The sequence below is a fragment of the Carassius gibelio genome, chromosome A25 (assembly GCF_023724105.1).
Source record: "Carassius gibelio isolate Cgi1373 ecotype wild population from Czech Republic chromosome A25, carGib1.2-hapl.c, whole genome shotgun sequence".
Lineage (NCBI taxonomy): Eukaryota > Metazoa > Chordata > Actinopteri > Cypriniformes > Cyprinidae > Carassius > Carassius gibelio.
Genome location: NC_068395.1, coordinates 1,041,464 through 1,055,906, shown reverse-complemented (window position 1 = coordinate 1,055,906; position 14,443 = coordinate 1,041,464). Strand labels below are relative to the sequence as shown.

Here is a 14,443-nt window from a genome sequence, read left to right as displayed (position 1 = left end):
CCTCGCTCGCACTTTTATTCAAGTTCAGATGTTCTTGAAAGAGAAACGCTGTGGTCACAGACAGACTCGCTTTCACTGGTTCCCTGATCTGTTAGGAATGCTATCAGGAAGTTAAAACCGCTTCAAATAAAGCCTCAGTATTCTGGGTTTCTTTTCTTCAATTCACGCAAGCTAAAATAATCCACGGCCAACACAGGCTGATTGTACCTATACAAACAGTTACTTTCAAACAGCTTTTGCTTGAATAATTACATAGAAACAACTAACTCCATATCACAAAACACACGCAGAAAACGCATTTAACTCAATGAAACAAGATGTTACTGCTTTAGTATTATTAGCAATATCAGTCAACGTCCTCATTAAAGAAAACACAACTGGCTTTAACTCAGTCGTTCTAAAATAACTTACTAATGTAATCAAATAAACTCTACTCTGATATATCATAATGTATCAAGCTAAATACTTCAACAACAGCAACTGTTTGTAATGATTTTCTTCAGACCTTTGTTGCGTAATATTTCATTTACAGTGGATTCATCTTCAAAAGCAATATTAAACCATCAAGACTCTCCTAGACATGTTTTTTTTTTTGTCAGTATTCAAAATGGCCAACAGAAATTGTAATTTTTATCTTGTATTTTTAGTGGACAGATGCGTATGCACACGAAAAAAATAAAGAACACGTGTGTGTGAATTGTGTGAAAAGTAACTACAGTTGTTTTTGGACACGAACCATTCTTGGGGTAAATACGATGGATTTAAGTACTGAAACTACTTGTATGTAACGTGTTGTCTTCAAAAACATACATTTAAAAAATAAAATACATTTCTAAATTGAGGGTTTTATGTAAACAATAATTGAAAAAAGTCTTTCTGATTTAATAATTCCAGCCTATCAAAGGGTTAATAACATCAGTAATTCTTAGAAATCTCCTAAAACTTGGATTAATATATTTTTTCAATTAGTATATGAAATTCTCACATGCAAAGCATTAAATAATAATTATTAATAACGATATAAAAGTGATACTATAAAGTGTTCAGAACCGAAAACACAGAGATTCACCAGTAATAACCAGACAGATGTTCATGAATCCGATAAAGCATCATGAAGATTGGCTTTAGAAACCACGAATCCAAGATTCAGACGCATGAACGTATTTAGTAACAACATCTGAAAGAGGACATGATCGCATTACCTTCAACCCGATCTCCAGTCCGTCACTTCATCACAGTCGAAGCGGGTGTGTTTCTCCATCACTCACATATGATTATAACCATCATATGACCACACAAACACCAGCGCAGATCACCACTGTGCAACGGGAAATTGGGACTTGTTGCTCAGACTTGCGGAGACAGGGGCGTGGCTTGGCAAACAGGCCCCGCCCCTCGACGGGTGTTCGAGCCAGTTCGAGCAAACCTCTAGCGTAATAATGCTTCCTCTCTCCCGTTCTGTACTGACATCAGCTGTAAATCAGGATCATCTGCACTATATCATAAAATCATTAGACGATATCATATATCATTCAATCATGGCAAACATCATTTAACAATAACACACACACACGAGCTAGCGTTGTTAAATTAGAAGTGGGCTAGTTGTCATATATTTCTTTCCTTTTACATATTATTTTATGATTTCGTTTGCGTTATAAATGATTTAAGGTTTAGCATATTGCCCCATAGTCTAGCCCACTGAATCTCTTACACAAAATTTTTTAAATATTAATAAACCCAAACTGAGAAATTGAGTTAAAGAAAAGTAACAACTAAGTTGTTATCCCAATTTATAGTCGGTACTGCATACGCTTAATATGCATATGTACTGTAAGAAGTTCTGTTGGGGTGCACAGTGCTATGGATTTTTTTTAGTCCAATGTGAATCAAGCATGCAGCTAGCATTCAGTGTGGCATATGCATTGTACCATCTATCATAAAGCAATTATCACAGCTCGTTGCATATACTTTCAAGGCATTAATACGCAGAATAGAGTGTTTTAGATCGACAGCAGCTCCTGTGAGTCTTATACAGTGGGCTGTGTGTGTTTGGCACCAGAGGAGACAGCGCGCGCCTTGAATTCTAATCGCGCACGTGCCTCAGCATATAAAGGGACAAAACATCACGAGGGCTTCTGAAGCTCTCACACACAATCTAGACGGGTTGGCAGTTCTTAACACTGAACAAACATTACATTACGTTAGTTTTGGCGAATATCAGCACTCATTTTCAGTACCATTGCATTCATGTTGTGCTCTTTCTTTATGAGGTCGATTCTACTCCAGCGCTCACGCGGAGTTTCCATGGCAACTGCTGCTGCTTTCATCCCTTCCCGCGCAACAAGTCACCTGATGGCGCGAAGAAAACGGCACTAACTATGCGTTCACACCGCCGGTGTTGTGCCGAATTTTGACTCCCTGCCAAATTATTACAAAATTCGGCACCACACCGGCGTCGAGAGCGTCAAAAATCGCTCTTGCCGCTCTGCTCACGATGCTGCAGAAAGATTCGTCAGCGTTCAGACGCTCTGAGGTAGATCGAATGATTATTTTGTATTTAAAGCATAGACTGTAAAAAAATATGGACGTAGTGTCCGTGACGTCACCCATAGATTCCTCAATAGCGGTTTTGAAGCCTAAAGTGTGCAGAGCGGGCCGTCGCCATCTTGGCAGCGCGTCACCGCGCGACTCTCCCGGATTATCGAAAATGGGCAAAAAGGCGGGAGCTGATTGCTGAAGCCACGCCCACCTAGCGCGATGGCATTGTCAGCAGCGGCAATCCACCTGTCACTCAAGTGGCCACGCCCTTAATTATGCAGAACTTTAAGGCTTAATATCATTTAAACGGATGAGTTATAAAAAAATTCACCCCCCTCACAGTTGTCATGAAGGGCAAAATTAGCAATATAGACCAAAATCATTTTTTGAACCAGGCTGTAAACGTTTTTTTTCTGCTGTAAAGTTGGGCATTTTAACATGGGGAGTCTATGGGACTGACTCCCTTTTGCAGCCAGCCTCAAGCGGCCAGTCGATGGATTGCAGTTTTAGTCACTTCCTTATTGGCCTCACGAGAGAGAGCGAGAGGTTGCCACTCGATTTAAAGCAGCTGCAAAGAAAACAAGCTTGTTGATCTCGTGCAGACTAACCCCAAGGAGGGTAACGTTTCAAGTTAACCTCATTAAATATTGTTGTGGATAAAGTATTAAGTTCCTTTACCTAATAATGTATAAAGCACTGTAAAAATATGATGCAAGTATTAAGATTATTATTCCGATACTGCACATCAGCAACTCACCAGGAAAATGAACAATCTCAGACACCTTGGTCCACGTATCACTTTTAATGTATTTTTTTTTTATGTAATCCTCTCAGGCGTTGGACTTCTACGTTCCGATTGGTTGCTGCCCAACCGCGTCATAGCTCATTACCATAAAGTTGCCTTGATTTCAACTCTCCTCAACGCTCGCAATGGCCAAGTCGCGCCGCGCCGCTACTCGCAGCCGACTTACATTGAAAATGAATGACTTCCAGCCACTTTGACGCTGGCGATGTGAACACACAGTAATGCTGTGTTCACACCAAACGCAAATAGAGCATCAAATTCGCGTCTAACAAGTCTAGTTTGCCGCTTGAACATTTTGAATGCATTCGCGCGTCTAGAGCGAAATAGACGCGCGTAGAAAGCAAAAGTTTGAAGCAAAATTGACGCGTCTGAGGCGAAATCCGCTTCTTGTGGGAGGGGCAAGTGACAGCGGTTGTCTGTTTGCAAGATGGCTGATGTTGATCGAGCACTCGGGTCTTTTCCACTTTTTCCCTGCACACGTCCTCTGAATAAACACATTATCTTGTTAGCTAAAAGTAGCTGTAGGCTATTTTAAAGGGAAAGTAGTTGTTAAAAAACAGCGGGAACGCCGCGGGTTGATAAACGTGTACGGACTCAGAAGTTAAATGTGTATTTACAACACACTCCTCCAAGCGAGGTCCTTTTTATTCCTAAAATATGAACTTGTGTGTGATACTTGTGTCATAAAGCTCCGGTTGACTGCTCATGTTGAATGAGTGACTCCTGAGCAGGCTCCTGATTGGCTAACGCGGTGTGAATTTACGCCAAAGTTCAAATTTTTCAACTTGGGCGGCAGACGTGAATTCGCGTCAAACACATAAATGCACAAAAGCACAATTCGCGCGTAAATCGCCTATCGCGCCAGACGCTCAATTTATGGCATTCGCGCGAACTAGACGCGCGAATGAGGTGAATTTGCGTCTTCCGCGCCGCGCTAAACGCCTCATTCGCGCCGCGAGACCTCCAGACGCACGTAAACGTTGAAAACTTAAAATTGAAATCATTCAGGTCAGACGCTCTATTCGCGTTTGGTGTGAACACAGCATAAGAAGTAACGTTACCTCAGAGAAGAATTAAAACGTCTTTCCCTAGTTTAAATGATATATGATGTAAGCTGGGTTTCTACATAACTTTCCACAAGTTTTAGTTTCCCAAACATAAAGTTGCTGATTATGTTTTCACGCGTGAGTGTAAAGAAGGAAACAAACAGGACTGCTGTCGACTGACAAGGTACTTGATTCATACACCATTTTTATATGGGTACTACATAACTGTTTGCTTAATGGTTACATAATGGAGCACTTTTGGTCCTTATTAAAGGTAGACGCCATATTACATTTTATTTATACATGTACGGTATGTTTATTAGGCTATATATTGTCTTAAGATCTTATCACGAAACATGTTTGGCACACAGATACACCAAAGTATCAACAATTTAATGGACTATTCATCTATTCTCATCAGACATTAAATATTGCGTTCATACACAGATAAAATCAAGAAATAGTCAAGGAACACAATTTCTTATCTCGAATCATCAGTGTGGTACAACTTGATACCGATTTATATATTTATTTCTGAATTCGCATAGCCCTTCCTGCAAACCTCTAGTGCTTCACAAACCACAACATTTTATTTTAATTTTTACTTTTTCATTTCTGATCAAAAAACAGTTTTTAATTATAATACTCATGCAGACAGATAAGACACAGATTAAAAGGAGTGATTGTCTCATAAAAAGTTTTATTTTCTGCCTAAATGTACAAAGGCAAGTTACAGTATTGTATAAAAAATGTAGCAATTTACACTTTACATGAGAGATCCCTAGGAAGAGAGAGCGGGACAGAGAGAGTGATGGTTTACAAAGAGAAATATATCCAAACACAGAAATTAAGAGGTGTAAACATCTTTCTTTCAAGTACCGCTATGGGCGTTGGGTGGGTGGGGCTTAATCAGTGGGAGGGGCCTGATAAGAACAGAAAACAAAATAAAACCATTTCCCTCTTCTCTTGCCACAAGGATCGCACAGGGCAGGCTATATTAGCACCGTCTGAGACAAATATAAACGAACGTTTGAACTGTTAAAACCGGCTGTTTAATCTTTCTACATGGAGAAAACCTGAACTAGAAAAAACTACAGCAACAACAAAAGAAGATCCATCAAAAATAAATTAAAACAAGCGCTTTTTCCTCAACAATTATGAATCAAGTCACCACACAGCTCAGGTTTACTGGCTAAACGTGTGAAGACAGAACAACTAAAAGAGAGGTTATTACTGAAATTAAACCAATGCATTGTGCCATTAGGCCTCATTAGCATGAGCATTAGTTAAAATCAGATTAGGGGTTTTTGGTGGCATTGAAACTAATGCTCACTTATAAATTAAATTTATTCATCTTGCAGACTTGCTGTTTTTGTTTTACTAGTCATGTCACGACAGAGATGAAAAACATGTTTAACATGTGGAAAAAGCCACCTCTTCACTACAAACAAATTAGGTTAAGTGATGTCTTCTTCCTTGTGCCGTTCAGTAATCGAGTTTGAATACAGCCGAGAGCGATGAACATGCAAGGATGATATAAATGCTCAGATTTCAACAATGCTCTCCTGAGAGTTTCAGATTCACACAATAACTGCATGATGACGGACTTGAAAAACTAGCACCGGACTCGGGTTGTCACTTCTTCTGATATGTGAACGCGCCATTGCTTACGTGGTTTGCCGAGGTGTTGACTAAAAATCCTGACGTCTTATTAAAATTGACTTTCAGTGAACGCAAAAAATGTGCTTCTAAACAGCTTCAAAGCAGAGCGGGACCAAGTAGACACTGAAGAGGAGGGTTAGAAAAAGTAGTAAAAAAACAAAACCACTTCCAATATAAAGCCGTTGTACCAGTTAAACATTGATATTAATGTCAACAATGGTAGAAAAAAAGCTAACAGAAGAAAAAAAGAGAAAGAAATAGTAAGAAAATCCGATAGCATCCAACAACCTGTTTTTAAAATAATTCCTTTGTACAATATATACAGAAAGCACATAGTGAGGGAGAAAAGGAAGGACGCCTGCTTGTGTCGCATTGCTCTCTGTTTGGATTAATGCTTTTACCGAGTGCTGGATCATACCACGCAGACGTACAGAAGAAGTGAGGGAACATTTTCCAGCTCTTCCTCGTTTCATGCTCCGTGAGTCTGGATCGGAGGACAGACCCAAAGTCGAAGTCGTCTAGAAGCTGGATGCTGGCTCGAAGCCTCTTTTGAGGTTATCTCACTCGGATCGCTCTAAGCCTTTAAGGTTTGCTCCTTTTTGGACTTCACGCATGAAGTCTGGCATGAGATTCCCAAGCAGCAAAGTATCCGTGTGTGAAGCTTCAGTTCTTGACCAGACACACAGGTCAGTAGAGACTGGTAACTTCACACGTAACGTGTCCCAAACGGCCATCTAGAGCCTGGGAGAAGCAGATAGCCTCGTGTCCAAACATTACAACGGTCAATTCAGACCGGGAAAAAAACAAATCCGGTCTGGAAGTCAAAGTTCCTGGCTTTTGGGGCACTTCATGTCTAGGAGCTGCCAATGCCAATCTTCAATCGGCAACACAGAAAATAATCCAAAATATCAGAGGCCCATCTAACTGTAACTAAAAATCAGGTCACTGTTGAACTGACCAATGCAAAGCAAACCGAAGCAGTTGCCTGTTCAAGAACAAAACGTTTGCCACAAATGCGGAGCAATTTGTTCATCATCCAAAAACATAAATATGAACAATAAAGACAGGGAAGTGCGTTGAAAAATGCCTCTAGGACAAATAACGCTCTACTCTCAAGTATGTTGGCGATGGCTTCGCAATGGTAACATGAACGTGAATTCACTGCCCTGAAGAAAACCAAGCCTTATCCACTTGCATAGTCCACAAATAGATTAGAAGATGAAGATGCTGGAATCCTCCAGGAAAAAACCAAACATGAACAACCTCGGTAATCCTCGTGGCTCTAGAGCAGCAGTCCAGAACAGTAGCACTCCATGTAGTGACATCCAGAATGTCTTTGCATCCAGGTTCATTCAAGATTTCCCAAACTCTGTAGGTCCAGCTTGCACATCGAATGATGTCTCTGCAGACAGATGGTGCTCCTCTCTCCTGAGTATTTAGCCAGCAGCACAGAGAGGGAGGTGTACAGATGTGTGCTTCCTGAGGTGGAGCTCGGCGTTTACGTAGTAGCCTCAGCATCCACTTTCTCCTTCTGACTGAATTGGTCAAAGATGCCATAAAGTCAGGGGAAAGAACCATAAAGAAATCAGGAACATCATTGAACTGATGTATTAAGCTCCACATCACATCCTCATGTGAACCAGTCACATGTCTGCAGAAAAACAGCCAGTCACTTCTCCCTGGAATGGGAATGAGAATAAAATGGATTAATATTTTCATGTCTTCATGTATTTTCAATTTTAATAATTTAAGTAAACAGTAGATTAGTGTACTGTATATGCTGCTTTAAATGTGTCTAAGTATGAAAAGGTGAATAAGAAATGAGAGATTTTTGACCACTAGAGGACACCAAAGACTGTAACCACAGGAAGTCAAAGAGAATGTCAGGATGTATCAATATTATTTTGTTAGCAATATACAATTATCTTGATTTTAATATGCTTTTTATTGGCCATTAAGTTTCTAAACACCATGGGAGTAGCCTAGTTATACATCCACTTCTTGTGCCAGGGATTGTGTGTGTGTGTGTGTGTGTGTGTGTGTGTTAAGAGGTTCAGTTCATTTCTGCAGCTCAGTTCTTTCAAACGGCCCAGTTTAAAGATTAAACACACTAAACAATTCACCTAAATGAGCATTTTTTGCATGCTTTAAAATAAATATGCATATGGTAAATATGGTTGTTTTTCACTATGCATGGCCCATAAAACATCCTAACGTTATTCTTCGAGTTTAATGAAAGTGAAAAATGCAAAAGATTTTATAATTGTTTGAAAAATGTATTTACTACAATTTGCTTTAAATACTTTTTAACCAATAGTTTTCCCTTTTAAACCATTTCAGGGCAAATACAAAAACACTAAGATATTTAAAAGGGGTGCAAATGACTGTATATATAGCTATATTGCCCAGTCCTACAATGTATAAAGTAAAATCCATCTTACCATTCTCACCTCCGTGCTGGGGGGTAAAGTGAAGGGGCAGAGGCTTGCTGACTGGCAACAATGGCTGAAGAGGAGATACCTGTGAGATGGGGAAACACCTTACTTTTTAAAACAGGAAGTGGGTCATGGACATGTAACATTCACAGATCATCCCTTGATGTTAAACTAGGCTAAGCTATTTGTATTGCTCACCTGTAGCATAGGACAGGTCGAACTGTCCTGGGAGTAGTGGATAGCTTAAGTGATGGTGGGAAGGCATGATCCTCTGAGAGGGCGAAGATCTCGGACGATCACCATCTCTTTCCCGCTCACTCCCAGTTCTGTCTCTTTCATGGGGTGTCTTTTCACCCACCGTGGGTGATTTGCTCTTGTATTGGCTAGCATGCTGATGCAGGATGTCAAGCGCTTTAGACTCAGATGCAGACTTGCCGCTCACTGTAGGACTGGCACGAGCCTTCTCACCCTCCTCTCCAGGTGGCATCTTACAGCCATATGGAGAAAAAGAGTACCCCGGTGACAGGTACGACCCTAGAAACAGGGTGAAATTAATAGTGACCCTTTATATGCAAACATTCTGGTTGAAGGTACAATTAAATGTTTCCTAAGGTGGAGTGAAACAAAAAGATAGTTCAAAGTACTTACCAGGGTAATTCTGCATCATGACCGGCATCCCCCTGTATCCCGGATGGCTGGGGTCATAACCCTGGCCGTAGGGGTATCCATGCATGTAAGACATATATGACTGATGCTGCGGCAGATGTGAAGAAAACTGCATATGTGCTCGGGGATCTTTGCTGAAGACTCTATGCTCCTCTGAGGCCGATGAAGTCCGTGGTTCTGCCCCTTCCTTGCTTTCCTCTTTAGAGGGAGCGTCTTTAGGACGCGGCCTTTCGTCTTTGCCTTTCCGGTCTCTTTCGCGATCTCTGTCCCGCTCTCGGTCCCTTTCTCGTTCACGATCCCGCTCTCTCTCTTCCTTCCACCTCTCCTCATCGATCTGTTTCTGAGCATCGGGGTACTTGCTGGCGTAAACGTAGGGCCACAGGCGAGAGTCTGGCTCCTGAAAAGGAAAGTGGACTTTGAAATACCCATTATGAAAGAAAGATAAGTGCGTTTTGCAGTTCTCAAGAAATCCATAAAGGTTAAAACGGAGATGAAAATGAATCAACATCTGTATTGTAGAAAGAAACAAAAAGAATGTTTAAGCAATGCTCGAGGTATATTAAGCTTAATACCTGTCTGTACATGTACATTGCCTGCTCCATAGCCGATCTCCCAGACTCAAGGCTTGGTTTCTGCTCATCCTTCGCATGATGCCCAGCTTCACTTAGCTTCATTTTCAACCCCTCACCTGGCTGGTTGTGTCCCTTGCCATCTTCTCCTTTGGGGATAATGACTGACTTGCCAGGCTCCAAGGGATCTTTGGGCTTGCCCTGTGGGGACGGTTTGCCCAAGTCTGAGAGGCTTGGTGCTTTCGATAAGGTAGGAGGAACTGAAGCTTTCTGCTTCCATTCTTCTTGCTTCATGGATGCTTCCCTATCCTTCTGAGCAGCCTCTGATTTCTTCTCTGCAGCACGATGCTGTTCAGCTGCTTGACGCTGGCGGTCCTCACACTGCTGCCTGTAAGCTGGGTTTGTGTTCATCAGGTGGTTATGGTAGGCCTGATCAGGTGAATAGCCGTAGGGAGGAACATAAGCATACTGATTGTAATAGAGGGGCTGCATGAACATGTTAGACCGCTGCTGAATGACTGAAGGCTGCTGTGGCTGTTGAGTGGATGCACCTGTGTCTGGCTTTCGATCTTCAGGTGGCTCGGATTTGCCCTTGTCATTCCCTGGTTCTAGGTCTTCCTCTTTTTTCACCTTCACTGCACCATCTTGCAAAGATGTGACCGTGTTAGAGACTCCTGGACTGGGGTTTGGGTTGCTATAATTGGGTGAGTAGTACGTTTCATAACTTGGGAAATAAGAAGAATCTTTGTTTGGTGGTTGGGATGGGAACAGGGATTTCTTGGCACCTTCCCGACCTGCCTGATCTTCAGACTTGACCTTCACACCTTCCACTTTGCCCTCTCCATCTTCCCCTGCATCAGAGATGTCCGAGTACGCTGGGCTGTTGGTCTTCACAGAAGAGTTATCTGCCCCGTTTTGTGTAACCACATGAAGTGGAGTGAGAGGTTGTGCCATCCCCCCACTTTCTATCCGACTGGCAACACCAATAGATGGACTGGGAGAATTGTCCGAAAAGCTGTAGATTTTGTCTGCCTCTGCTTTAATGCTGGCTAGACGACTTTGATGTGGATCTGTGGATCCATTTAACAGTCCATCACTCTTGCTGCCTTGGTCTGAGCTCTCAGAATATGGGCTCTTGCCTTCTTCAGGTTTACCTCCTTTCCCAGGGGTTTTTGGACTGTCTCCTTCCTTACCGCCCTCCTTCTTTTTCTTATCTTTCTTTTTCTTGTCCTTAGAGCTTCCCAAGGCTGGGTTCATTGAGGGATCTCCCATTACTGCAGGTTTGGGTTGAATGTTTTTTATTTGGGGACTCTTGCTAATGGACTGGACCACAGAGCCTACACTGGAGGAGGAGCCAGAATTGGGGGCAGGGAAGCCAGAGGTTGGTAAGGCGTACAACTGCTGTGGAGGTAAGGAAGGAACCAGGGGCCTTGCTGACTTCGTTGCCTTTTGCGCAAGCTTTTCTGCCTTGGTACCACTGCCAGACTTCTTGGCTTTGTCCAAGCCTCTTTTATCATCAATGCCATCGTTGCTTGTCTCATCTGTAAGACATGGGCCATCTTCACAACCATCCATGGGCACACCAGAGTCATGCTCAGCCTCTGGTTTCTTTTTACCAGGCTGCTTGGAGCTGAACTTTCCTGATGATGGTGATGGACTCTGGGCATCAAATCCTCTGCCTTTGGGGGTGATTGACCGTGCAGGAGATGCACAGCCCTTCTGAGAAATGGATGCACCATTGCAACTCCCTGGCTCTGGGTGCAAAGTGGAGTCCTCACCATACTCACTATCACCATCTATGTCCAGCTTGATGTCATCATCATTGTGTGCACGAGCCTGGTGATACTTCAGGCCATTAATGTGCTTGTACTTCTTGTTGCAGTTGGGATGGGGGCAGTCGATGAGCACTGGTGAGGGGCAGCTGCGATCCAAAGAGGGAGGCAAGGATTCAGCTTTGATGTTGGAGAGGGGAAGAACAGTATGAGGTATTCCACTGTTTGAATTGGTGCGCATACGTTTGCTACCCTTAGTGTCCTCTGAACTGGAATTGGGTTCCATGTCTGAGGCAGGTTTGTTCTTGCGTTTGTTAGCAGATGAAGGACTAGCTTTTACATCCTCAGTGTTGCTATTTGGTGGTGTCCGCTGCTCAGAGGAGTTCTGACTGCCCCGTCGCCCTTTGCTGTTGGATGCGGCTCGAGTCTTGCTGTTGTTGCTGCCTTTGTTATCAGAGGAGTTGCTGTTCTCATTGACTGGTGTATTGCTATTGGGCCTCATTCTTTTACCCCGACCACGGCCATTTCTCATCTCCAGGTCACTTGTGGGTGATTCACAGAACCTGAGGAAGAGCAAAGAAAACAATTCACTTCAATATGAAAAATAATTCTTCCATTGACATTACATTCAGAATCATCAGTGAAATAAACAAGCACTGTCCACTTTCTGCCTAAAACTCTGTGCTGCAGATATTCTCTCGGATGAGAGATGGTCTCTCTTGTAAATCAGAATCTCCATTTGGATGCTATAAGTGCTTCTCCAGTGGGCCCTCGAGAGACAGCAACGTGCTGTGCGTTTTTATCCACTTGTTATCCCTGATCTCAACAGCAACACTTGTTCTGATGAATTGCATGCAGTGCCACACTGCTGCAGGATTAATCCAGGCTGACCTGGCTGCTGATTAGATGCAGTGTGATAACATCCTCCAACTGATGATAAGGCACACAATCAGAGGCGAGAGCAACCAGAGAGCTCCATCAAAGCACAGGCTTTAAACCGTAGTAAAACAAAAGTCCCCAGTCCACAGAACAAACCTGAGATTTCTAAGGACCAGCAGAATGTCAAGATATATATCATAGGCTGATATGTGATGTTAAGAGATTTTTAACCTGCTAACCTGACCTAATATAATAGACATAATTTTGTGTCTTTAGAAATAATACCCTTTGGGCTTTGCTTTTTATCAACCAGATTTGATCATGCTTAAAAACATAAAAAGTAATTGACACTGAAGTGCCTTGAATTGTTTTTTTACCAGACTCAAATATTTTTTTACTTGATATAAAAATACATGTATGTAAGTAATGGGGAAAGCCACATGTCTCATGAGTTTCTATTTCAAATCTGAATAAGATATCATTAAAAATGAGACTCTTGCAAATATTTTTATGAGACTATGTCTACACGACAGCGATCTGTCGTCGATGCTTGAGGTTTAGATCTTTATAATGATATATAGTTTGTCAAGATTAAATTTGGCCCGTTTTATTTAATCTATTCGTAAACACTGACACGTGCAAGTTGAGGGGTGTTGAGGACGCCCGCGTCAACAGGTTAACAGGGATTAAAACTGTCAGTCAAACAGGAATGTGCTTTTTCATCAACTGAGGGTATTTCCTTAGAGGGAACTAGATATGGTCTGTTTTCAATTGTTGGTTACACTAGTCTCAAGGCATGATTTTTAGGTGGCGTCAGTCACTGAGTAGAGTTCTGCAAGAATTCACCCCCCCCCCCCCCCATCAACTAACACTGTCACTTCAGAGTAACTGAGATGTCCATCCTAAGATTCAGATCTGTCAGTGGAGGCTTCTGCATTGGAGATAGTTAAAAGTAAAAGTAGCTCTGACTGGAGAGCAAAGATACTGAAGAAACACCGCACTGCATCAGCTTCACCAACACTCTCCCCAGGGACTAATGCTGTGTTAGTAATGTTTGCCTGAAGCCTCCTGCAGCCAGCAGATAAAGTGCACCATGAAAATACAGCCTTTTCTGGAACATTACGATTAGAAATTACAAGCTACCTCCCGAGGCAGAGTCTCTTAAATGTAAACAGCTTTATGCACAGCTAATTATTTGTGCCATGCAGTGCTGGTATCTGACCTTGGGCAGGATACAGCATGAAAGAGAGGTGGAGTGTCTATACTGTAAACAAAAAAATATATATTTGCAAGGTCAAAAATTTGCCTCCTTCATATGGAAGCATATGGGTAGCATTATTCAATTTGGGATGTAATATGCAAAATGACAATGCAATATGTAAAATGGCAATGCATTTCTGTATTTACATTTACATTTTCCAATACATTTGTGCAACGTTTGGTGCAAAATGAAAATGAAAATTAAATTACATAATTTTCATTTGCCATTTACTACACCAGTTTTAATATGTAAAATGAATATTAATTTTAACGCTTTATAAGTTGCAAAATTAAAATGAAAATGTATTACAGAAATGATTAGATATGTCTAACATGTTAAAGCAAAAACTGTGGCAAAATGATCATTTAAATGCTATTTTTCTTAAATGCATTAACACTCACAGTCAAGACACTTACGATTGCATTTTCATTCGGTGTCCCGCAATGAATGTAGCAAAATTCAATGTGCACATTGAAAATGCATTCCGAGCCGATCACGTGTCCCCGCCCTCGCGCCACGTCAATCATTGTGTGAACAAGGCGGGGCTTACAGAAGGTCAGAGACTCAAATCTCAAGGAGCGGATTCAAGTGAGACAAGATGGAAAAGACAGTTGGTCCGTGTATGTTTTGATCATTTCGGTTTATGGCTTCAATATTTCATTCGCACTTGTGGGCGGAGCTGAAACGCTGCTTTCATCTGATTGGTGTAATCGCTCCGCCTTCAACTCGGTCTTGTCATTCTTTCAGACAGAATAAGAGTCAGTGCGAGTGAAGCACTGTAATGTCTGAAACCACCGCTCACTGTTA

At 42.0% G+C, this 14,443-nt stretch overlaps 2 protein-coding genes across 7 annotated transcripts in view; both read right to left on the bottom strand.

The window, feature by feature from the left end:
* Nucleotides 1-1,406, bottom strand: part of LOC127947085 (GRAM domain-containing protein 2A-like) — a 12,376-nt gene extending 10,970 nt beyond the window's left edge. For both annotated transcript variants that reach the window (XM_052544015.1, XM_052544016.1), the window contains exon 1: nt 1,203-1,406. The gene's annotated coding sequence lies outside the window, so the exon portion shown is untranslated. The remainder of the gene's footprint in view (nt 1-1,202) is intronic.
* Nucleotides 1,407-5,072: 3,666 nt separating this feature from the next.
* LOC127946754 (zinc finger protein 609) overlaps nt 5,073-14,443 on the bottom strand; it is a 78,377-nt gene continuing 69,006 nt past the window's right edge. For all 5 annotated transcript variants that reach the window (XM_052543498.1, XM_052543500.1, XM_052543499.1 and 2 more), the window contains 5 exons: nt 9,728-12,059; nt 9,138-9,552; nt 8,688-9,023; nt 8,496-8,574; nt 5,073-7,733 (listed from right to left, as the gene is read on the bottom strand). In XM_052543498.1, the coding sequence (XP_052399458.1) occupies nt 8,501-8,574; nt 8,688-9,023; nt 9,138-9,552; nt 9,728-12,059 (3,157 nt within the window). In that variant the 3' untranslated portion in view covers nt 5,073-7,733; nt 8,496-8,500. The remainder of the gene's footprint in view (nt 7,734-8,495; nt 8,575-8,687; nt 9,024-9,137; nt 9,553-9,727; nt 12,060-14,443) is intronic.